This window comes from Amyelois transitella, chromosome Z, assembly GCF_032362555.1.
Source record: "Amyelois transitella isolate CPQ chromosome Z, ilAmyTran1.1, whole genome shotgun sequence".
In the NCBI taxonomy this organism is placed as follows: Eukaryota; Metazoa; Arthropoda; class Insecta; order Lepidoptera; family Pyralidae; genus Amyelois; species Amyelois transitella.
Genome location: NC_083535.1, coordinates 5934550 through 5960120, shown reverse-complemented (window position 1 = coordinate 5960120; position 25571 = coordinate 5934550). Strand labels below are relative to the sequence as shown.

At 35.8% G+C, this 25571-nt stretch overlaps 1 protein-coding gene across 8 annotated transcripts in view; it reads right to left on the bottom strand.

The window, feature by feature from the left end:
- Window positions 1-1081: 1081 nt before the first annotated feature.
- LOC106133945 (polyhomeotic-proximal chromatin protein) overlaps window positions 1082-25571 on the bottom strand; it is a 57169-nt gene continuing 32679 nt past the window's right edge. For all 8 annotated transcript variants that reach the window (XM_060953403.1, XM_060953402.1, XM_060953399.1 and 5 more), the window contains exons 10-28: window positions 22454-22623; window positions 21706-21861; window positions 20350-20551; window positions 18017-18177; window positions 17237-17346; window positions 15235-15349; window positions 14871-14949; window positions 14112-14221; window positions 13642-13743; window positions 13002-13091; window positions 9873-10034; window positions 8711-8879; window positions 7907-8058; window positions 7321-7456; window positions 6838-6929; window positions 6570-6651; window positions 6017-6177; window positions 5315-5528; window positions 1082-4860 (exon numbers count right to left, since the gene is read on the bottom strand). In XM_060953403.1, coding sequence (XP_060809386.1) covers window positions 5316-5528; window positions 6017-6177; window positions 6570-6651; window positions 6838-6929; window positions 7321-7456; window positions 7907-8058; window positions 8711-8879; window positions 9873-10034; window positions 13002-13091; window positions 13642-13743; window positions 14112-14221; window positions 14871-14949; window positions 15235-15349; window positions 17237-17346; window positions 18017-18177; window positions 20350-20551; window positions 21706-21861; window positions 22454-22623 — 2462 coding nt within the window. In that variant the 3' untranslated portion in view covers window positions 1082-4860; window position 5315. The remainder of the gene's footprint in view (window positions 4861-5314; window positions 5529-6016; window positions 6178-6569; window positions 6652-6837; window positions 6930-7320; window positions 7457-7906; window positions 8059-8710; window positions 8880-9872; window positions 10035-13001; window positions 13092-13641; window positions 13744-14111; window positions 14222-14870; window positions 14950-15234; window positions 15350-17236; window positions 17347-18016; window positions 18178-20349; window positions 20552-21705; window positions 21862-22453; window positions 22624-25571) is intronic.

The window sequence follows — 25571 nt, the reverse complement described above, 5'->3', positions numbered from 1 at the left end:
TCTCGAAAAAAACAGTCTCAAAAAGACTGAAAGGCACGTTCATGATGGAATTGAGATTCAATTAGTAACAGGTTGCAAGCCCATCGCCTACAAGAGGAAACCCAAATTTATAAGCCGCTTATCTCTTTAGTCGCCTATTATGACATTCATGGAAAATATATGGAGTGGTTCTATTGGCTAGCAACCTGCCACTATTTGAATATCAATTCTATCATTAAGCCAAACAGCTGAACGTAAACTAGCCACGCTTTTCAAGACTGTTGGCTCTGTCTACACCACAAGGGATACAGACGTGAATATATGTATGTATGTTGAAATTATTCAGGTCTTCTCTATTTGACCCGGCGCCTAAAGTCCGATAGTAATTCATAATTTCACCTTGCTTTATTTTCGACGATGAAACACAATTTATATACGAATCGCACTACACAAATCAACAAATCGGATGACTTACAATATTTACTACATACATACACACATATGGTCACGTCTTTGAGCCAACAGTCCTGAAAAGACTGATAGTCCACGCGCAGCTACTACGCTAATTACTTATTTATGGCGTCCAATAAAGTTACATTAGATTTTTCGCTATTTGCACAATTTAGTTAAAATGCAAATCAATTTTCCAATATGAATTTGTTTAAATTACATTTTCTTCATTCCTTAGTGTTTACGGCGCTATCATTACTGGTATAATAAAAAACTTTTACTATCACAAACAGTAATGCACTAATTTCAATGAAAATTGACAGAGATAGCGCCAGGAAAAAGTATAATAATAATTATTTCGATGGATATAAGTATTATTATTCCACTCTATCAATATGAAAGCTGATGATTAAAGCGGATGAATATCTCGGTCGAGCATCATTCAGTAGATTCAGACAGTCTTATGATTTCTCTGTACCGCCTGTACTCTCAAGTTTCCTGCAATTTTTGCTTATTTCTCATAGGTAAAATTTCCAAAAAGAAAAGCAATCACATGTACCTCACTCTTTCAACAATGAATATCTTGATTGTACAGGCGGAAGTCTAATAGAGTAGCGAGAAGATACAGGGTGTATCAAATAAAAATGAAAGGTATCAGTCTTTTTGCTTTATTTTTCTACATTTTCATTAATTCGACATGAACAGTAATGAACAATTAACGTGAACCGACTTGAGCAATGTGTATGTGGACATCGAATTTACAATTTCAGCAACAGGCGACCCGACAATTATCTATCACTTAACACTTAATATACCAGAAAGTTTAATAAGTAATTATCTGTACAAATGTCACACCATATCCAACAAGGCGACGATCGTCGATCGATTCAGGTCGCATGTGTCTGTGCTAATTTCGTGGCAGTGCTTAAGCTGAGCTGTTTTTCAAATGTACACGTATATATCCTAATATTTAACTTACAACCATGGTAAATTTGAGAAGGCATCTCATAATTAGATGACGACCCAAACTGTTGACCTTTTCATAGAATTTCTAAAGATATTTTTACATTATATCCCTATAATAAAGTCAATTCAAACGATCGAAAGAAACTATGCGAGGATAGTTGTGATTTAAAGATCTAGCTTTCTAACTCTGTCAGGAATTCAAAACCATTTTAGTCAATATGGCCAATACTAATTGTCTAGTTAGTTTTAAAATCTACATGGAGGCAATTTTAAAATTTATCCAAAACGCGTGTACATACTTAAAATAGTTTAAATTCCCGGACATGATGTTTCACTGACCTGTTTTTGATAGCTGATTAATATTTTAACAATTTCATTATGTACAATATGTTCACATGCAAAATGCCTTACATTAACTTCAATTATCTAATATTAATGTCGATCAAAAATTATGTGTTAGTTGTAACATTAAGAAAATTCCCTAGCAGCTTATAAACTATAATTACTTAAAATTTTACTGATTTTTGATACTGCCTACGAATATAACATTTTTATACGCCACATCAAACATATCAAACAGATGGTAAAAATGCTACAAACGAAATCTAATTAGCACCATAGATATAATTTGATTAATACTTGAATGCTATAAAAGGTGTACATTAAGATGTACTTACTAAATTCTCTCGTTATACATTTTCACTTGTTATCTATAAGAAAAGCTTATACATTGCATTGCACCTCCATTGTCTAATAGTGCAAGCTCCAACGAGATTTTGTGTAAATATTGACGACATTTTGACCAATGATGTACTTGATGTAATGATCATTATTTTCGATAGTTATAATAGGTAGAAATGTAAAAGATATGAAAAGACTACTCAATAAAGCACGGCCCATGATTAATCTTTTTCTAAATTGGTATATAAGCCGATGGCGACCATTAGAGCCTAGACTATTCGGCAGTTATTTAAATACCTAAAATAATCATCTTAAAATCTAATCGCGACAAATGAAAAAAATCGCTCATATTTACAATTCACAATTTTATGGTAAGTAACAACGCATTTTATTTATAATTTAAAATTTAAAACTATTACAAACGAGTACCAAAGAAATTAAGGCTATATTTCGTTGCAAAAGTACATTCACAACATTTACATAGTATTTTCAGATGTCCGAACTACGTGAATCAATAAACTACAATTGAATTAATAAAGAGGATTACCTGCTGCTTGCAGTAACAACTATTAATGTTTGATCGTTGTGATATATAATTTGGGCAGGTGCAAACGAAATCCTAGAAGGCAGGATTCTAACCCGAATATGCTTACCCACTGTCCTTAACCAGTATTTATATTATCACAAATAAAAGATTATTCGTTCAGCACTTATTTCAGATACCAGAAATATATTTGTCGTTTATTTTAGAATCGATCGTCTAAATAAATCATTACTTGGTGGAGGTTTGTCATTTGGCACTAAAACACTAGTTAATACACTAAACTACTTATCTGGTCTGAACAACAGATACCAGTTTTCAGGCAAAAGCGAGTTTGAACACAGTCGGCTTGCAGCAGACACAAATATGTATATAACTATGAATTAGTGGAGCTAGTAGCGTCAGGAGAAGTGAGTTAAGCTTCTGCCGCAGGATACCATAAATAATTAGTATAGTTACTAGCGTCATGTTAAGTGAATAAAACTTCTACCGCAAGAATAAATACAAAAGACCAAAATTTAAAACTACGAGATGATTTTTATGGTTATCAAGCCAAAAAGTGGCTTTTTACACATTATATATTGTAGGTATTGTCATGCTCAGAATAAGAGTTTGTGTTTTATTAAACAATGTCTTTTTGATTTTGATTGTTTATAGTATTTTGTAAACAATTCGAAAAGGAAACAATCTTTTTTTTTGTGTCTCTGTTCGCGGAAATAAGGTTGTTGTAATACTTTTTTTAAATTTCGGCGTTACACTGGAGGCACCTACAACGGTTCTTCTTTAAATAATTAATTAACTAATCCTTGCACTCCTTATCTTTATATGTAAATAAAATAATATTTTTGTCCAAACGTTTTTAAATTTAAATGTTTCGTAGAAGTTTTTTATTCCTGGGCTAGAAGTCAAAGAGTATATAAGACTTAAAGTAGATACTTAAAACTAGGTAGGCGGAACTTTCGACATTTGTCCTAAGTGCACTGGGCAGGCGAGCGTACGCAATTGCGTATCTAGGACCTAAAGTTAAGGGCCTAGCGCAGGGTTCATACTATTTATAGGACGTCTAACTTATATTAATTTAATCAGCGGATAGAGCCAATTGTATTTTAGAATGAAGGTGAAATCGTGCGGTTCTGTTAAAGTTTCCGTCAGATCGCTCATCAACTGGAGTGCTTTCAGGCGTCTAATCCAATGCACGCCTTCTTCGGTTTGTGCGGTTCGATGTCAAAATGTCAAATTAATAAAATCGCTCATATTTCAATGCCAGCCCCAATTTTAGTGCGGCACGCGCGACGCCGTTTAAATCACGCGAAAAACTATCGCTGTCCCGTTTCACGTCACGCGTTCAACACTGCGGGGACGAACGCGTTTAAAAATGCTTTTATATTGAAATACTGGTCATTGTCGAAATAGTTATGTGATCGCTTTCGGAACACTAGCTATTACCCTGATTTGCGTTGCTGCGTAACCCACCCTGACATAGACGAATTTATAATGACACGCTAAAGAGGGTGTCGAGGGCAGCCATTTCGGGAGATAGATTACAGGACCTGCCTGCTACCACCCAAAAAGCCGCGCTTTAAACGACGATCCTTCTGACATAAGGTGGACACAGAGGTGCCGCATGCCATTTTTGATTTATTTTCTTTGAGGTTGTATGCAGCCTGGCACACTCATGCACGTCACAATCGCGCGGTCAAGTCTGCGTTCTCCTTTAGTGCCGACTTTACAATAACCATAAAAACCTCAGAAATGCGAACCTAACTATTTCTGACAAGTGTTTTAACTAATGTCAGATACAAATAAACCATCCGAGGTTTCAAAACAATCCCTAATAAGTTAAAAAGTTAGTAGCATTAATAAACAAAACATCATTGTAATAAAATTATTGTTAACCAAAATTTAGATAACCGAGCCACAAATTTGATAACCCGAGTATTTCCACAACCAGCCACAACTAATAAATGATGCAAAATACTGTTTTATCGCAAAACAAGTGGCTCAAAATCGTTACAATTTAAAACGTATATCTATATTAAAAAACTTTATACCGTTAACCAACTACGTTAAGACTTACATTTAATCGTATGCGAAATATCGCTATGCAACTACGCTAAAACTACTTATACTTTAGTACAATTACTTTACAATAATAATAAATTAGTTTTCACTCTTACTCATGATTAATGAACACGGTTCCATTATCCGACTCGGCCAAACTTCACGCAGGCCTTAAAATAGATCTGAAAAGAATCATTTAACATTAATATATTTTCCAATACTAACGTAGCTGTCAAGTGGCATGTTCTGAACAAGAATTATTAAATCAAAACTGATATTAAAAAGATTTCTGCTTGGTGGCATACCCAATCTAGAATCAAGGTCAATGCGAGCCCCAAGTGCCCAGAGAGGCGACAAGTCCAGGGGGCTTAGACACGACTCCACGACGTTCGTAAATAACGAACGTTGTTGAGTCGTGTCTTATCTTTTCTTTCTCTCTAAAGAAGGTTATGATAAAGTTTATGGTTCGGATGACGTAGAAGACGAGGTTATCCGAACTATGAAATCAGAGAGGGGCCTGACTCCCATATCAAAACTACCTTAGGGTCAAACTACCTTGGATGTGTATTAAATGTTTTCTGACATATGCCTTGTCAATGTTAATAAATAAGGTGTATGACGAGTAAGTTTCCTCACCTCAGTCGTGATCTGTTTGTTCGCTTTCTGGCCTCAGTGAGTCTATACAAGCGACGATCTTAAGGGCCGGCCCTAATTTCATGGATAACGCCATAACAAGGTGTTCAGGCTTGATCAGCAACAACGCCTCGCCGTCCACTTCTTGCATCAGGAACTCGTCAGCGTACCCAGCACACCCTGGTATGTTGCGGATAAAGTCGCATACTTCGGCCACCTGACAATACAGAATACATTGTGGATTAATTCACTGTATATTATATATTATAATTTTTTCTGGTAAAGGGTCAGGTCAAAAGTACCCGAAACCGCCGAGCTTGCATGAAGAGAGTTATGAATATGGATGAAGCGAAGTAAGTATGCAGAGATCGTGGCAAGTGGAAAGAGGTAGTCTCTGCCTACCCCTCCGGGAAAGAGGTGTGATTTATGTATGTATTTTATAAAAACCGCTGATAAAATGGGCGGAGATAGTTTGTATAAAAATCGCGTAAAGGGCTAAACTATTGGTTCAACAAATCTCACCGTGGTTCAACTAATAGCAAGGTCAAGAGTAACCGAAATCAATGAGCTTGCATGAAAAAACATGAATGTGGGGGAAGCTAAAGAATGCAGGCACCGTGGCAAGTGGACAGATGTAGTCTCTGCCTACTCCTCTGGGTAAGAGGAGGCGAACATTCATACATAATGTATGATCAAATATCTCACCGTCCACTTGTGGGCATTGGGTATCTTCGGCTGCTGTTCTTCCGTGGCGGTGTCCGCGGAATCTGTAACCATGGGCTCTTTGGGCGGGTTCGGCTCGCTCGTGTCCATTGTGGAACTGATCCGAGGCAGACTGCCCACATTGTCCAGCATCTGCTTCTTGCCTGTACAGAATAATTTGTATGTAACAAATTTCTATAGCCGGTGATTGGACTGATCTCATTAGGTTATAAAAATATATTGATTGATCTATTTCTTAATTGGGTTAATTGGTTAAGGGTTAATTGGTAAGTTCTGGTAGAAAAAGTGTGAAGTGTTAAGTGTGACTGCTTTTTGCGCGGAATACAATAGCGGGCAATCGAGGGAAAGGCTTAAAACTTGGGATTCTTCTTTTAGGCGAAAGGCTAGCAGACCTACATAGTGACCCGTTTGAGTCTCAATTTCATTATAAGCCATCTCAACTAGATGAAAAATGGCCTTAGATTTTTCTAGACTATTGGCTCTTGCTACCCCGTGAAGTCAGCATCAAATACTTTGTGTGTTTGTATATACTTACGTGGTGGCTCATCAGCAGAAGGCAGTTTGTTCTCCTTGTCCTGCTCTTTGTCGGTGCCCCACTCCCGCAAAGGCCGATTTACCTTTAATATAAACAAACTCATATTCAATAAGTTTCTTAACAAAATCACTGTACAAATTATTTCGGGTAGAACATTTCTATTATTAAATAAGAATATCTCGGTCTGCTCTATACGAGGAAATATTCTATAGACATATTCAATCAAAAATATTCCAAAACCAAAAAAAAAGCAAGTAACATCACTTACAGCAAAAGGTTCCCCAGCTTCTTGGATCACGTATCCTTCGATGACGTGTGTCAGTATGTTGGGCTTCACCATGGCCTTGGGCAGACCTTTGTCTGTCAACAAGAGATGAAATATCTTTTTAATGAAACAAATTATAAAAAACAACAGGATGCCAATCATACGCTATTCGCTGTAACATAGTGGCTATTTTTAAACCTTTCTGCTTCATCGGCTGTCTGTTTTACGCTTCTTTCTGACACGAGTAGTTTAACCACCTCATAACTAAACTAAAACAGCCCCTCACTACCGCCGTGACTCTATCAACCTTCTGGTTATCGTCGCCGAATCATAAGTGTTTTTCTCGCGTGTGTTTTTCCTATAAGCGCAGGCTTTCTTTGACTCCCTTCAAAACTTTACAGTGTCTTTAAAGTTTTATATTACTCATCCTCTTTCACACATGCTGAACTAAAGCAGAACAAACAAAATGTATCTAAACAAAATTACCTGTATTAGCCTGACTGATGTGGCGAGGTGTGCATTGAGAGCTCTTGAACAACGCCGTCCCGGAAGACACAGGCGCTGTGATAGCCGCAGTCATCGTCGCTGATGACGAAGTTGACGAAGCTACTGTGGTCACCACCTGACAAACGAAAATTAATTAATTAAATTCATCAGAAACACGCTTAGACAAATAATAGGGTGATCACTGTTTAATTTAATTTAAGAGCTCATTTACCGGTTCTGATCATGCTCCGATACCAAATCTGAAAGTACCTATGACCTGCCTCGCCACATCAGTACGAGGTACCTTGCATATACTGGGAAAAAGTAACGTTAACGTAGAATTTTCCAAAAACGTTTCCAAGATGCGAGACAAAAGGTAAGTTATTTTTGTTTGTAAAGAATAAAGTTAAAAAATTATGAACAATTGTTATGACATTTTAAACAATGACAATCAAACCTTAATTTATTATTGTACTATTTATAAATACCACAGGTATTAAACGTGCACATAACGGACTTATCTCTTCATGTGTTATTTCTGGAGATTCCCAAAGGACAGCCGCGGACAAGAGCTAATAATACAAACCTGTGGCGCCACGGGCGTGGTTTGCTGAGCACTGCTCGGCACAGGCGCGGTGGAAGTGGGCACCGATGGTGCAGTGGACGAATTGTCCGTGGCGGGCGCGGGTTCCACCTTCGTTTGACTGGGCTTGGAGGAGTCGGCGGAGGGTGACGTACCTGTATGAATATAATTTATTTTGTAGTTAACAATGCTTGAAAAAGCAGAGGTAAGCTTCGATCAACTGTGTATATGATTTAGAGATGATATCAAAAACTTAAAACTCCTCCCTTTTATACGTCATTACATATAAGATGATAAGCATACTTGAATATTGTGTACTTTATTGCAAAACATTAAGAACCATTTTCGAACGGACGGACGAATTTGTTTTGGTCACTTTTTGAGCGGGATTTTGAGGCTATAGATAGTACATCTATGGAGGTAAGTAAGTTCGTCTATTTCTTGGAGCTGCCTGAGTTTAGACAAGGTATTATATAAGTTTAATACTTGATCCCAATCCAATATTTCTTATATGCGAAAGAAATCATATTATATAACTTTAATAACATTATATAAGTTTTGATTGGGATGATTTGTTACTATTTCACAGTTAATCTACAGAACTGATTTTAATGATAACTTTAGTACAAATATAGATTTGCGTCGCTTATTGTAGGTGGCGCTAAATTCAATGCCTTCAATTAACGTTCAATTCGCAGAAGTTGCAGCTAAAAGCTAGTTAGTAACCCATTGAAACTGAAAAGAAAGTAAGGGTATAAAACGTACATCACGTGTTTGTGTGTGTATCAGAAATGTCAATAAGCTCACCAACGGCAGCAGTACTAGTAGATATAGCGGCGTCTGCATTCGTCACGGAGGTAAGCGTAGTGGCTGGCGCGGCGGAACTGAACACGGTTGCCACAGACGTAGCGGGTTCGACGCTCGCCTCAACACTCGCCATCGGCTGCGGAGCTATTTGCTGGACCACCGGTGCTTGCTGATGGATTGATGGAATTGAAATAAGATTTATTTCTTAAATACGATATTAGGTATCAGTTAATGACTTTAAGACAATCAAATCTACCACACCTTCCAATGCGTTAGTATAGAAGAAACCGCGGAACAAACTACACTGCAGCATTTTTACTGCACATCAATTTACTTATCTTACCATGAACAAATGTACACGTCAATGATGTTGTGTAGTTATTAAATATTATGACGGTGGTATCACAATAAACGGTTGTTGTCGTGTAAATATTTATAGTTTTTAAGTTGCTAATCTTAACTGTTACTATTCACCTTGTCGGTAAATTTTTACTCCTCTTGTAAAGGATAACACATGACGTGGACATGCAAATGTTGAAGATTTTTCAAAAATATTGCACCATCTTAGATTAAATATGGCACGATTTAAAAATATCAATATACATACATTAGTTAAATGCATCGACATTTTGAAGAGCTGTGGATTTTGTGATATTTGATGAAATAAAACACTCACTACCAAGGGAATAGGCGCATGCTACTGCAGCTTTTGCCATGATTCAATGTGGGTAAGGATCCCTTGATAGAGTTGCGGAGGCCAGACAAGAATCGTGACTTTACCCGTTCTAGATTCATAGTCGAGAGGCACACGCTGAGCTCCTCTCCAGAGACATGAGGTTGTACATACATACATACATATAATCACGTCTATATCCCTTGCGGGGTAGACATGGTCTACAGTCTTGCAAAGACTGATGATCCACGTTCAGCTTTTCGGCTTTAAGATAGGATTGAGATTCAAATAGTGACAGGTTGCTAGCCCATCGCCTAAAAGAAGAATCCCAAGTTTATAAGCCTACCCCTTAGTCGGCTTTTACGACATCCATGTGAAAGAGATGGAGTGGTCCTATTCTTTTTTGTATTGGTGCCGGGAACCACACGGCACATGAGGTTGTAACCGAGACTAGCGGCAGGAGGAAGAATAATTAAATGAACTAGTCACCGGTGGCGCCATCTGTTGGCTCTTGTCCTCCTCGCTCTTTACATGGAGCATCGTGGAGGACTGCAGCGGCAGCACGGATCCCTGCACCGGCGCCGCTATCAAGCCGACGGTGCCTGGCGCTTGCAATGTGAGTTGCGGAGAATTTAGGTTGCTCGCCGATACCTGGACAAGATCATTCGAAAAAAATTCCAGTTATTATATTTTTACTTTAGGTGGGGTACCTCAATAATTCAGTACTCTTTAATTGAAGTACTTACTTATACTTACATTTTTAAAGACTCATGTTCTAGTTTAAATGTGAATAATTTACTTGTTCGAAAGAAGAGTATTTGTGGCTAACTAGTTACTCTAACAGACTTGTAAACTGGGTCTGTAACCTGCATCAATAATGTATGACAGTTTTTTTGATATTCTTTTTCATTAGTTGAATATCAATCGATGCTTTAAAACATCATGAGAAATATAATGTATGGTACCAAAGGTCCTGCCCAGTAAGAACGTTAATAAGCACAAACGCCATAATGATGATAAAAATAAAATATTGTAAAAGTTAAATATTTAATATCCGCGTAAAGTTTAAAAATGTCATGCACGTCACACACAAGCTTGACTAAAGATTTAAATAGATTTTTTTTGTATATGTAGTACGCATTTACATGCCATAAACCAAGTTCAAACATAAATAAAACTAGAGACGTAATACAATACTAAACTTTGTTCTTGCGATATCATGCACATACATATTGTTACATTCAGAAATTCCAAACATACGCATAAAAAAAATATAGGTAATTTTAAGAAAACGATTTCCCGACTAATTACCGATTAATAAACAAGGTAACTTATAATAAAACAAATTAGTCTTTTCACAAATAATGATCTGCGTACCCTTGAGGCCCACATAATATTTAGGATTTTGAAACATGCAAAACCTAGTGACGTTCTACATTTTAATAAGAATGAATTAAAATAACGTGCTTAACTTTTGGAAGGTAATAAAATTAGACGTATTTAAACAATAATAAATAAATGTAAGAAAAATATCTTGTGGCTTGAAATTGTAAAGTTATAGATTATAATAAATAATAGTTACTACCCGGTAATAACTACGGTCTACCAGAGATGGCGCTGATATAGTTTCTTAAAACGCGGTTTTTAAAATGTTTATGTTCTCGAACCTAGGACCTTGATAAATCGATTCCTTGAGCCGAAAAGCCCCTAATCTGTAACTTTCATGAAAATCGTTGGAGCCGTTTCCGAGATCCTGATTATATATATACAAGAATTACTCGTTTAAATATATTAGATAGATTATAGGCACATTGACACATAAGGCAAACATTGACAGCTGATAAAGATATGTTAATTTTCCTCTAATATTATTATTACTCCCTATTACTTTTAATTATTTGAAATCAGATACTGGATGGCCCCATTGAATATGCATCGCAATTAACCAGACATTGTTAAAGATAAAGAATGTAAAAAACCATGTTGAGAGACTTGATAGTGCACCAAAAACTTCGAAATCTCATCGCCTCATTTGACTTAAATAAATGGCAGGTCAGAAGAATAATTAACAACATTCAGGATGATTTAAAAGAGAGTCAAACTAAATGACAGGCAAAATGTCGAAAATCGCACCCAAAGCATTGTGGCGTGGGCTTATAACTTTAAAACAGTAATAGTCCTGTGATTCTTATCTTTTCCGAGATTTCGATCAAGTACTCGTTAACATAATACCTCCATTGGTCGTTTAAGTTATGAATGTGAGCAAAACAATGTTATTATTTAAATAAAAAACCTATGATATACGAGTGTTTTCTATAAGAGTATATATATATATATATATATATATATATATATATATATATATATATATATATGTACATATAGTTTAATTAAAACACAGCGGTTTTACTAAGAAACGCCCAAATAAACTTTATCAGTGAGAACCGTTCGTTACTTCAAGCCACAAGAGTTGGTACAAAACAACTGAACGAGATAGTACGGGAGGCTGCTACATCTACCTCGTGATGCAGTATAGCCGGGGAGACTTGCACGAGTGGCGACGCCAGCAGCGAAGCCCCGTCGATCGCCAGCCCGGGCTGAGAACGCCACGCTCGATCATTTAGTTTTGACTACCATTTTTTTATTTTTTTTATATCATGTTGATGTCATGTTTCTTTAAACTATTTATGTTATGTTTACCAACGGTTTCATTTACCGACCAAATAATAATTTGGCTACGTTCAATATTTCAAACTTTTATTAATTTACAGTTTGTTTATTTCTTTCTATGATCGAAATGAAAATATTTTATTTCACATTTGAATCAACAATTTTAAAGACATTGAAGGAGTCTTTTATTATAATCGTAGTAATAAAGTTTAATATATTAAAGCATATTAGCAATAAATTTAATAGTTATTTTCGATATTATACTCAATAAATATAAGCACACACTTGCACACTCTCGGAAATCTTGGTACTTAAATAAACATAGTATACAAGTCAGGGGATTTAGCTACTTTGTCATAGCATTACTTACACTTCAAATAAGTGGGTTCTTTCAAAGGGGAGATCAGTGCCTTATGTGGTTACATGCTTAAAATTTGGGCATAACTGGCGACCACTCACTACATAGTGAAATGTCAAAGTAGAATAAAGAAGATAAATATTTGATGGTATATGAGTACTATGAATATTTTATCTTCTTTAAATTAAAATATATAGGTAAGTTATAAGAACACGAAGATATTTCTTTATTAGTTCAGTAAATGTATAAATATACTTTACCATGTAGTAGTAAATTATGTAATATAGGAAATAAGCCTGACTTTATGCATAACCTAAATTCCCTTACGCCAAAATCGATGAAATTAAGTGACTTATTTCAGAATTCGGTTCCAGCAGATTTACTAATGGCGCATTAGCATCATCATTGTTGCACATACAAAAGAACTTCAGGTCCTACTAATTAAAATAATATCTTTATGATTTTAATTATGAATCCTCATATTCTACTAAAAATACCAATAATTTCAAACCTATATAAATTGAGTTTCAGTTTCGTTTGCCAGTTCCATGATAGTAAATTTTAAGTGAGGGTCTAGATTTCGTACTTACCGTTTGCATCTGCGTAGTGTGATTCAATCCCTGTTGCTGTTGCACGGCCATCCCGACTGAGGTTTGAACAAGGCCACTGCCTACCAATGTCTGCCATAACAAATTATATAATTAATAATTAATACCAAATAATAATATTAATGCGAAAGTCACTTTGTTTGTTTGTTACCTATTCACGCGTTAACTACTTGCGTATATATAATTAAAAGTCTGGAGGACTAAGAGTACTTTTCATCCCAGTAAAAACTATAGTTCCCGTAGGGTTTGAGTGGATTTGATGAAAAACGAGTATTCTTCTGTGGTGGCTAAATTTGCGCGGGTGAAACAACAAATGCTAATAAAATAATAGTTACAATACGGACATGAGTTATGTGCAAAACGGATAATAAGCGCGAAACGTGATTGAAACTAAAAGAGTGAATACCATAAGTAACAACAACCAACGACGCAACAGCTTTATTATTTTGAATGTGGCTTCCATAAAAAAAAAATCTTATAAAATTTCCAAAAACGTAGCAACGGTGACTTCGGTTCACGACAGTTTGTTCGCGGGGTTGTAAACGCAACCGCCTGTGACGTCGTTTGTACAGTCGGCTGCAGATAAACATGTGGATTTCACCTGTTATGAGATTAAATTTACCTGCGGTTGTTGCAGAGTTTGTACTTGAGTGAGCGAAGCGTTAGGTTGTTGTGAAGTGTTGATCTGGCCAACCAAAGTGCCAGGCTGGCCCATTCCTCCGAGCTGCACACAAACAACACAAATATTATTTAAACATAATTTTATAGAACTTACATACACAATACACTAAACATAGACAAACACTCCATAGGTAAGTAGTTATACGTTATGAACGTATTACAGTAAAAGGAGCGGCTACTCTTATAACTACTACTTCTCTCTTCAGTTTCATCGTAATGATAATCATTCTTCTGGCCTTAGTCCCGGGAGCGATCACACCTCAGTTTACCACGATCTTGAATTGAATAAATCAGGTTTTTACACGAAGCTTCTCCCATCTTACCTTCGCAACCTTTGCAGGGTTGACTATCTCACTGTTTTAAAGAGATATTTTACAGGAACCAAGCTATCATCGCACTACGATTACTTACTGGATGAATCTGTGGCACCATTGATATGGTTTGCGGCATTCCGGACATAGGCAAAGTCTGCGCGACGGACCCCACAGGCAGAGTGCCTTGCTGCATACCCAGTGTCATACCTACACAAAACACCAAAGCTCAAAAGAATATTTTAAGAAGCTGAATTGAGAACCTTCACCATTTTAAGTGCTTGACAAGGTTAAAAAAAAAATGTTAAGAAAGACTTCCACAATATTCGAATGAATTTCACTTTGGTCATATTTTATCGGTTACTATAGCGGTACCGGTAACCGGAAGTTTCACGGTTTTCTTGGGATTTCATTATCGTTATAATAATGTGGATCGACCGACATTTAGCTATTAGGCCTCACTAGAAAATTCTAATAAACTTTTCAAGAAGCAGCAGATTGTCCCTATATTTTGTTATCGAGTCGCGCTTCTGCGACATTCACAGAAAGAGTGATTTTACCATTCCGGATGCCAGACAGCACAAAAATCTCTATCATTCATTCGTAAAAAGATGTTACTCTCATATTAATTTCTTATACTTATACACAGTTAAATTATAAGTCAATGTAGTGCAAATCTTATCATATCGGTTCTTTTTTTGTTTATTCATATTTCTTTTTTGTATTTAGGCATTCAATGAACTATCAGTCATTTAATAAAAATGGATTTAACCGCCCAAAACAGAGCGGCTTAGATAACCCTACATCAAAATGGTCTAAGAAGGTTTAAAATTATGAATTGAGAAAGAAAATAAATTACCCTGTTGATAATGTTGAACCATTTGCTGAGTTTGTTGCTGTTGTTGGTGGATCAGTTGTTGTTGCTGCTGTTGTTGTTGCTGTATGTAAGTAAACATTAATATTTCAATTAAAAAAAAAAATATCCATCATAGGTAAAAAACATAGTGTCTTAAATATAAGAAAGAAAAGCAACGTTAAAGTTACTTTACACTAACGTAACTGATTGCTAATGACATTATAATATTAAAAATACTAAAACAAGAAAGGTAACAATGATGGCAGATAAATGTGAATACCGAATATTTTAACGGCGTATTTAAAAGTTGATTTTCACGAATTATAATACTTAAGCTGTTGGTTTTATAATAAAATAACTAAATCACCTGCATAGCTTGCTGTTGCAGCAGGGCTTGCTGCTGTATGCCCTTGCTGATGGGCTGCTTGTCTGGGACGCTCGTGATTTGAGTCATCTGGCCTGACGCGTTCATCACCAGTAACCTGATCAATCAATTAATTTATGTATATCTGTGAAAACAACTACAGTGGGCCACATAGAAATGCATACGTTTCGATAAGTAACTACGATACAAAAGTGACATATTTTTCTTTGTGGTCCATTAGGTATACAAAATTAAAAAAAACTAAAAAACTACGCTTTTATTGCTAATCGAACTAAAAAATAGAAAATAAAAATTAATGACAAAGGAATTATAAAACAGTAGTAGCAAGTCGAACAATCAGTTATAGTCAATTACCTCCAATTAAAATTATAACAAAATTAAACTTATAAACAAAACAATTTAAATCGGAGTAAAAAGCGTGGGGTGCTTGATGTAGTAAATATTAAAATCATTCTATTAGCATATGTTTATGACAAGAGAGTTATGAAAATGAAGTAAAATGCACCCCACGCTTTTTACTCCGATTTAAATTATTTTGTTTATAAATTTAATTTTGTTATAATTTTAATCGGAGGTAATTGACTATAACTGATTGTTCGACTTGCTACTACTGTTTTATAATTCCTTTGTCATTAATTTTTATTTTCTATTTTTTAGTTCGATTAGCAATAAGAGCGTAGTTTTTTAGTTTTTTTTAAACTATTATTTATTTTCTATTTTTTAGTTCGATTAGCAATAAAAGAGTAGTTTTTTAGTTTTTTTATACGATTATTTTTTGGAAGTTAACACTTCTAGTATAACTATCTTACTAGAAAAGACCTTCGCAACCATCTAAGACAAAGAGATAACAACATAATATACTGACATAATTAACATGCAACAGAGTTTTTCCAATATAGATCATTGTATGAAGTCGAGCCTTGTTTTTCTGAATGAAAAGTATTTTCGTTTTAGTCAGTGATTTATGGTTCGATATATTTGTATTATATTTAATTTCTTCTTTGTCGACTGTAAGTCCAAAGCTAGGCCAGGACTGACCTTGACACAAAATCAATCAGAATAGATATAACGGGCAGAGAGAAAAGAAACCGAGGGATATATTAACACAATCAAAACGAGATGCAAAGTTCCAGTTTGGTTTTTTTCAATTCATTTTTGTTAATTTCATTTATATAGATTATAATCTACTCGATAATTGATGATTAAAATTATTTTGATCACGATAAATTCCCTCTTTACTTCCGAAAGTTTTGTTTCGTAAAATAATTTCAAAGTTTATGTTCTGATTAATTTATTGTAATTATAATCTATGAAAGGCGTTAATAAATCGAGGTTGTCATCAAACATCTTATATAAATGTCAAATAGAGTAAATCTACGTGTATGAGGCTTATTAGTATTCACGCAAGTTCGAAAGAGTAGAGTGCTAGCTCTGTCTCTCTTACTCTCCTACGAAGGCGTAGCAGAGTAAGAGAGACAGAGCTATCTAAAAATGAATTTATTAATCCTGGCAGTTTTAATAAGGATAATGAGAAACTCTTATCAAAATATTGCATTGTCATCGGTCCTTGATACGTGTGCAAAGTTCCAAGTTGATCAGACGTTTAGAAACCAGTAAAAATTAAGCTCAAAGATTCCGTTACATACATACATACAACCCAAGCTAATAAAAGCGTAGTAATCACAATCACAAAATTTGTTTAATGGGACAAAACCGCGGTTTGCGCATTATTAAAAAAAAATTATTACTTTCGATTCAACTCAAAAACTATTAAACCAAATTTGATGAAATTTGGTACAAAGACAAATCCATCCGGAGTAATAACCTTATTATTCTCTGGGAATTCCCATGGAAGCGAAAGCCAATGTTATCATTTCTTTCATCCATTTAGAAGACGTGTACAGAAATTATAGAGTTCAGACCACTTCTGAATGAAAGTCAAGAAGCTAATCAACTATGAATACATATAAAAACAATGACTTACTGTTGTTTGGGTTGCTGCATCTGATGTTGCATCTTGTTTGTTTGGTTGGCGGCGTCTTGCTTCGACGCAGGGGCCGGGGACCGTACGCCTGGTTTGCCACGATGTTTGGCCTGCACACGAATAAAAAATAAATACATACATATGCATATACAAGACAAATTACACAGCTTGAAGTAGCCCCGAAGAAAGTTTAAATCATATTGCATATATATAATTAACAGTCTGGAAAAAGATACAGGGTACTTTTTATCCCGGTAAAACTATAGTTCCCGTGGGATTTGCGAAAAACCTATATTCCTTTAAAGATGGCGCTAAATTCGCAATTTTTATTAAAAAAAAACATGATACACTAACGCTGAGGCCTATTAAACCATGTTTTATTTAGTTTGAATGTCGTGAATAGGTAATATGATTAACCGTTCACAGTACTCAAAACTTCTAGCACTACATTTGGAATAAAACTATTCTCTTTTTCCCTTCAAATTATAATCCGATCAATTCTAGTATTCATTTGATAATACGTGATATGAAGAGGGGGTAATAAATAGCTGAAGGGACATTTAACACATTTTGTGGAGAGTCAACAAAGTTGGGGTAAGAGAAAGTAAACGCGAATGCGGCGCGCTCCACCCATGATTCGGGTAATTATCTCGGCGTGGCGACAACTTTCCAACGACAATCAAATTTTGCCACTACAGCCACTTTTAGCATCATCGATCTCTGACATTAGGGTGACAGCAGGTGCTCACAGGAGGTTGGTGGTGGTGGGGTAGTGCTCACCTGATTCTGAGCTTGATTAGCGCTGGTCTGTGTGGAAACCGACGACGCCGGTCTGATGCCCGATGGCAATATGTTCGACAGCGGCCGTGGAGCCTTCGCCATGCCGTCCGATGAAGGCCGGGGCTTCGCCACCGTCGCTGTAGCACACGCCACGCTCGCATCTGAAAAGATCAAGATTAAATTTAATTTAATGTTAAAATATTTCAAGTGTATGGTACTCCTAATGATGTTCATTCGATAATTAAATACCCATAAGACAAAAAAAATTTTATAAGTATAAATACGAGCAAAGCGTAGACCGTACAAAAATGTCATGAAGAAAGGGAGATTAACTGACTTCAAAAATACCATTGCTATTTTGTTTTAAGATTTCTAACGAAATAGTTCCAATATTAGGGTCTATAAGATATAAATTAGTGCTTAGCAAGTATTAAGGCCAATAAACAAATGTGAATTTTGGTACTTCTAACTAATAAAAACAGGCATACTTCCCACCAGATGACAAACGGTTATCGCAGCCTATGCAACTCTTATATGAATAAGCTCACACGCATAGATCCATGAACAATTCAGTATGAATTTAATTCACAACGCGTTATTATTATAAACTAGTAAAGCTGCTAGACGTAACACTTGTTTATGAAGTAATTCAGACAAGTGAAACAACATTTTGGAAGTCGTAGCTACTGAACGATTTAAGGACGTCTGAATGATTTGAAATTGAAAACTAGTCAAGTATATACACGGTTAAACAATGTTCTATTGTAAATAATTTTGAGATGAGTGGGGATACAGTGGGCGTTTTCAGGAACGCCAACGGATGTTTTGTAAGATTAAGTTCATAGAATACAATGTTAGGCAAATTGTAAGCAGATTTTATTGACTTGATTGCGCAACAATAACACTTCTTTGTGTTACAATGTTACAACTAAACAAGAGTTATTTTAAGAGAGACTTATTGTAAGCATTATTAAGAATATGCACAGCTTGTTTAAAAAGTATACTTTAATTTTATTTTAAATGGCAGCGCATAATAATTTTATTAACAATGTAAGATAACACTGCAAATCAAAACGATTATGGATATTTATACACGATGATTAAAATTTATTTTGTTAAAACCCGATCGATACATGTTGTTTAATTTGCATATAATCACGAATACATCTCTGTAAATTGATGCTAATATAAAAATTAGCAAAGTATATATATGTTTACATGTTGTTCACATAACTATGTTCTTTAATCTCTATAGCAGTGTGGTTACACGGCTATAAAGATAGAATAGGACCACTCCATCTCTTTCCAATGGATGTCGTAAAAGGCGACTAAGTTAACGTAAACGTTACGTAAACGTTAACGTAAACTTTGAGGCGATAGGCTAGCAACTTGTCACTATTTGAATTATGTAAACCATACGTCTGAACTGAACATTGCCTTTCAGTCTTTGCGAGAGGGTTGACTTCACCTACCCCGTAAGCGATTAAGACGTGATTATATTTCATACTTTTTACATGAATTTTAGAACTTAATCTATCTCTTCATGACGTGAGATGTGACAAAAAGAATAAGCACCAACCCTTAAGTACCCTGTTAGGTGACAGAGCACGGAGATCATATGAGAGCTCGTGGTCACATGCAGACCCCGACTTCCTAGGAAGGACTCAACCGGTACAAACGCCAGGAGAATCATGATATAAGACCATGAAAGACAGACAGCTAACTTTTGCCACGATATTATCTAAGCCAAACCAGCTAAACATAGCCTTTCAGTCTCTTCGAGAGTCTTGGATCTACTCCGTAAGACATAAACACGTCATGTATGTTTGTATTAAGTTTTCTCAAATTCAAGGTTTAAGGTTAATCCAAGGTTGTAGAAGTCGCGAGTGGCAGTTTGTTTTGATAAATGCACTGTTGGTGATAAACAATTCTTCCAACATTTTGTTAACTCGCAATTGCGCTTGCACTTAAAACTAGTAGCACATAAGCAACAAACACGATCGACATAGCACAAAAACATAAAGCAAGTAAACAAGAAACAATTGAATTAATTTAAAAAATAATTTCATAGCAAAAAACATATACATTGCGCGATCTGATCAGAATAATCAGACTGATACAGGAATTTATCACAATATAATTTAAATAAAATACACCATGAAAAAACAATAAAACACGTACAAAGGTAGGATACAGAACATTGATAATAAATAAGGGACAAATAACAGATTGGCCTAGCCCCAAAAATGATTTGAGATGAGAAAGGGACTGGCGCAGTAGAAACTACAACAACATAACTTTTCATCATAAAGCACGAGGAAATGAATACTTACTGGTATGCTGGACGTTATTCTGTGGCGAATGCTGTATAAACATGGAGGGTTGTGCGTCTGGTTGTGTGCCCCGTATGAAGATGGGGTTGTTGGCTATGAGGCCCCCCGCAGGCAGCGTCCCGGCTTGGAGCCCCCCGGCCCACACCTGGGGCAAAGCCCCGGATATCTGCCACGGGGCGAACTGCATCGTCTGACCGCCAGTCTGGGTGAAAATATGTTTAAATAAATATATTTGTTTAGTTCTGCCTCGGCCACCGGGATAGGGATATGATTTTATGTATGTATGTTTTTTATAAACTTACATATAATAAAGCACTTATGTCAATAAAAGGAGCCGGACTGTAACCTAGCGTGGGTGTAAGTGTCAAATGTTTACTGTATAAACGATTGCTGATTTAAGATGTTAATATATAGTTGGACATCAATTCGAGTCCTGGATCCAATGGGAACAGCCGATAATATATTAAAAAGCCCTTCACGTTCTAATCATCACACAAATAATCAGAAATATTTTTTTCATAAAATATCAAAGACCACCAGAGATGCGATCAGGATACCTATTTTTTTGCCACCCTAGAGCAAAAATACTGAAATTAGGTATATATGTTTCAATGATGAACGTTATAATATTTCTTTTAAAAATTAAACAAAGCATAGCCATGGAAATAATAATAAAACAACATAGAATAAGCATCGCATTGAAATATACATCATATTACCTCGCGGAGCGGAGACATTAAAAATGACATTAAGCATGAAAATCGCATAGCAGAAAATAAATCACAAAAGAAAATTAAAAGCATTAAACTGTTTGCATTTTGGTCTGTTTCCCCCTTTCCATATACAAAATGTATAAATCAAATAAGGTTTCTATTGCTATCTGACGAATCCTTCGAACCTGCTGATTGACGGAGTTTCATACAATTCCTACAATCAACTTCAATCAACTCTCTGGTCGAAATACCCTGCATTAATGATCAAGGCAAGTAGAAAGGCATAGTTTTTGCCTACCCCTCCGGGAAAGAGGCGTGATTTATGGTATGTATTGTTTATCTAGGTTCCTATAAACTTACGTAAAGAATGTGGAAATGTTGAGAACTTTTATGTATTTACACTACTGCCTGCTTAGTACATTATTATGTATTATTATTTATTTAACGTCATCGAGAGTTCTTATATTAAAAATTTGAAAGTGTATTTGTTTGTCCGTCTTTCACAGCAAAACCACTGAAGCGACTCGTTCATGATATTTTATACATACATAAAGTGAAAATACGCAGAAGAAGATAGGGTAGGCTTTCCACGAGGCCGGAGCCACGGACGAAGACTAGATATAAGTATATATATGTATCTAACCTGTAGCGGGCTGATGATCTGCGCCTGCGCCGGTTGCTGCGCGCTGAGCACGGGCTGCGACACTTGAACACACTGCGCCTGCACCGGCACCGATTGCGTGTTGTTGCCGTTGTTGTTGCCGACCTTACCGCCAGTAACCTTGCCACCGCTCATCACCTAATGTAATACAAACAACAAATACAATATATATTCGCACAAAGATAGTTATAACGTATGTAAAAACACGCTTCTTTGACGAAGGGGAAAGCGGATACCACACCTTTTAACTTGCCACGATCCCTGCATACTTTTTCGCTTCAAAAACATTCATAACTCTCTTCATGCTAGCTAGTGCGTTATGAGTACCCTTGAGCCGATCTTTCGCCAGCACGTCGCCGAAATCGAGTCAGTCATATCTAACCTTATTAATAGACAAAATAGGCTTTGTCTAAATCTAAAAAAAACATAACGAATAACAAATCTTTCCTTAGCAAAAATCGGACTTGGAGCATATAGAAATGGACTGGGAGCATATAGAAATGGACTGGGAACATGCATGTGAAGAAGGGAGTGTATAGTGAGATAGCAAGTAAATAAATTGTGCGAAAGACCAGCATCATGGTTCGCACTCTGACTTTGCTCAGCTAACGCCATTAGGTATTATAATACGATCTGTTGGCTCTGTATTTGTATGGCAATTGCTTTTAGGTACCTACTTCTTACTGCATCGAATACACATTAGATGATAAAGTAGCGAAAAAGGACAAACCTTGTGCATTTCGGAAGGTTTCTGTTGCTGACTGATGCCAGACACAATCGGTTGCGAATGAGCCGGCAGTATGCTGGGCTGGGAGCTGATCACACCGAGTGGACTGAACACGAAGGTCTGGTTCTGCGTCGTCGGTATGGCGGGAATCGTCGTGTATCCCGGGAACGGGGCTGTAGGTGTGAACACGCCTTAATATCTCGAGAAGACATGGCCGCACTGATCCGAAGAGTGGTATTGGCATGGAATGGGTGGGATAAAATAGTTCTCGTTTTTAGATTCTGATTTATCCGATTCATGAAATAAATACACTTAGAAATGAGGCCGAAAATTAAAAAGTTATCCTTTATCTAGTTGTAAATGAGATCAGGCTGATATTGTAAAGTCAACTTGTATCTTGTTATAAACGATATCAATATCAATCAAACATCTGTACTTAATAAAACTGTCACTTCATGGAATAATACAAGGTGGTAATTATTTTTTTATCTATTCCCATTCCCTGTTAAAAAGTAATTTACAGTTTAAAAAGAATACCTATTACATTAAATTCATATTGAATATTTAATGTTTTTTCACCTTGAGACGCTCAATATATTTCATTATATGCCTGTGTCCACTCCTCTAGACCTGTGTGCTAAAGGCAGATAAGGAGCAAATTTACAGCATGCATTACACTACCTTACCTAGTTAAGGTTAAGTTGCGAGTGTTAAGTAAGATATTATTATATTATTTTGTACAATATTTCATTGAGATAACTGATTTAGCAGCTATTTACTTATTCTTCGAATACGCAACGTCCATGCAAAAATATTACAGTGATACCATATTATGGTACAGTGATTGTATTTCACGTTTTTGAGTACATTTGTTGTTGTAATAACAAGTGATTCTATACGAATATTAAACACTGCAAATGAATAACAAAATAAAAAACACGATTGCAAATTACTGGTACGTAAAATATATCTAACTTTATTGAAGCACAGCAGCGGGTGGTTAATATTAGTATAAAAAAAGTTACTGTTCAAATCTGTGACAGGTCACAAAACTCTTCAAAATGCTTTCAAAGCTAAAATCATAAGATGCTGCACTTGCAACTGATATGTGGAAATTAAGTTTAGAAAAAGCGGTGGCGTGATATTTCTAAAAAAAAATTTTGAAAATACCGAACATGAACTCATAATTAACGCCAATCACAAAGATACGGTCAATTAACAGAATTATTCAAATTAACAAATTAATTAAATCAAATTGTTTTTCAAAAATTAATTCACATTCACATAGTCCAATCACGAGACTCGAAACAAATATAACTCAGTTTGAAAATGTTATAAACCTTGATCCTGATATGTAGTGAGACCTGTAAAATTTACTGAAAAACTAAATAGTGTAGAAGTTCATTGTCTTTCGCTCGCGAGTGCTCCAGCTTGTAGGCTTTCTATTGATTACGAGTACAACGGTGATAAGTGCGAAACTCTTTGAAGGAAAAAAACTAACATGTTTACAACACCATATATTATATATCAAAATATTAATTACACACATCATTTCTATCAGGAGACACATTTATATCTTCCATATTGTGTTTTCTAAACTTTTGTGGAATACATATTCTGTTCAGCGAATATTTTGTCAGTCTAGATTCGTGTCAGCAAATCTTTAATACAAAGCCATGTTGTACAAAATCTACACTAGTGTACTTTCGAGTGAAAGATTCAAATAATGGCCCTAAAAATTCTAAAATTATTTTATTATGTGCAGCTAAAGGTTATTGTGTAAATGGTACATTAGTACATTGTTCAAACATTTTCATTTAATATCGCCGTTTTCGGACAATTAAATCCTGTTGAGGGCTGTTTTGTCCGTAACATCCTTACGAGGTTGAATCCAAAAGTTTGTGGCCTCACCTAGTAAATAATTTTCTATATTTTTTTTATTTTACTACCCTCATTTTGTAGCTTGTATATTTAGTAGTAAGCGTGCAAATTTGCAATTGGATACATCTCTCTGTCTTTGTTAAATATTTTTTTGTGCAAAGCAAGTCGTGAAGTTTTCTTACTATGGAAAAAATTTAACTGCGTGCTGTGATTAAGTCCTTGTATAAGAAGGGGTTAACGCCAAAGAAAATCTATGAAGATATGGTTAAATCATTATAAGAATCGTCATATTCGTATGTAAAAAAGTGGGAAGCTGAATTGAAACGCGGACGGGAGAGTCTGGAAGACGAACCCAGAAGTGGTCGACCATCAACTTCCACGACCCAGGAAAACGTGGATAAAATTTGTGATCTTATATTAGGAGACCGAAGATTAACTATTAATTATATTGCTGAGATCACTGGCATAAGTTATGGACGAGTACAAAATATTATAACTCAAGATTTAGGTTTTCACAAGGTGTCGGCGAGATGGGTGCCGAGATTGCTTTCAGCTGACCAGAAAAGGGTTCGTTTCACCATTTCACGTGACTGTTTGGAGATGTTTGAGTCCGATCCTGATGATTTTTGTTACGATTTGTAACTATGGATGAAAGTTGGGTTCACCAATTTACTCCCGAGTCGAAGCAGCAGTCTAAACAATGGAAGCGGTGTCCAATTCACCGACTTCCAAGAAGGCAAAGGCAGTGTTGTCAACCAACAAAGTTATGGCGTCTGTTTTTTGGGATGCAAGGGGGGTTATATTGGTAGATTATTTACCAAAGGGTGAAACAATTAATTCTAAATATTACTGTAACCTGCTGAGACAATTAAGAGCAAAAATAAAGGAAATACGACCGGGAATGATCAGTAAACAAAAATTATTTCACCAGGACAATGCCCGCGTTCACACCTCAGCAGAATCAATGGCTGAAATTCACAACTGTGGTTTCGAACTGCTGCCACACCCTCCTTATTCGCCGGATTTGGCTCCGTCGGACTATTACCTCTTTCCGAATTTAAAAAAACACTTGGGAGGATCAAAATTTTCTAATAATGACGAAGCGATAGTTACGGTGGACGAGTATTTTGACGACCTTGAGGAATAATTTTTTTTTTCGAAGGTATTAATATATTGCAGGAATGATGGAGGAAGTGCATTGAACTAAACAGTGATTATGTGGAAAAATAAAAACATTTCT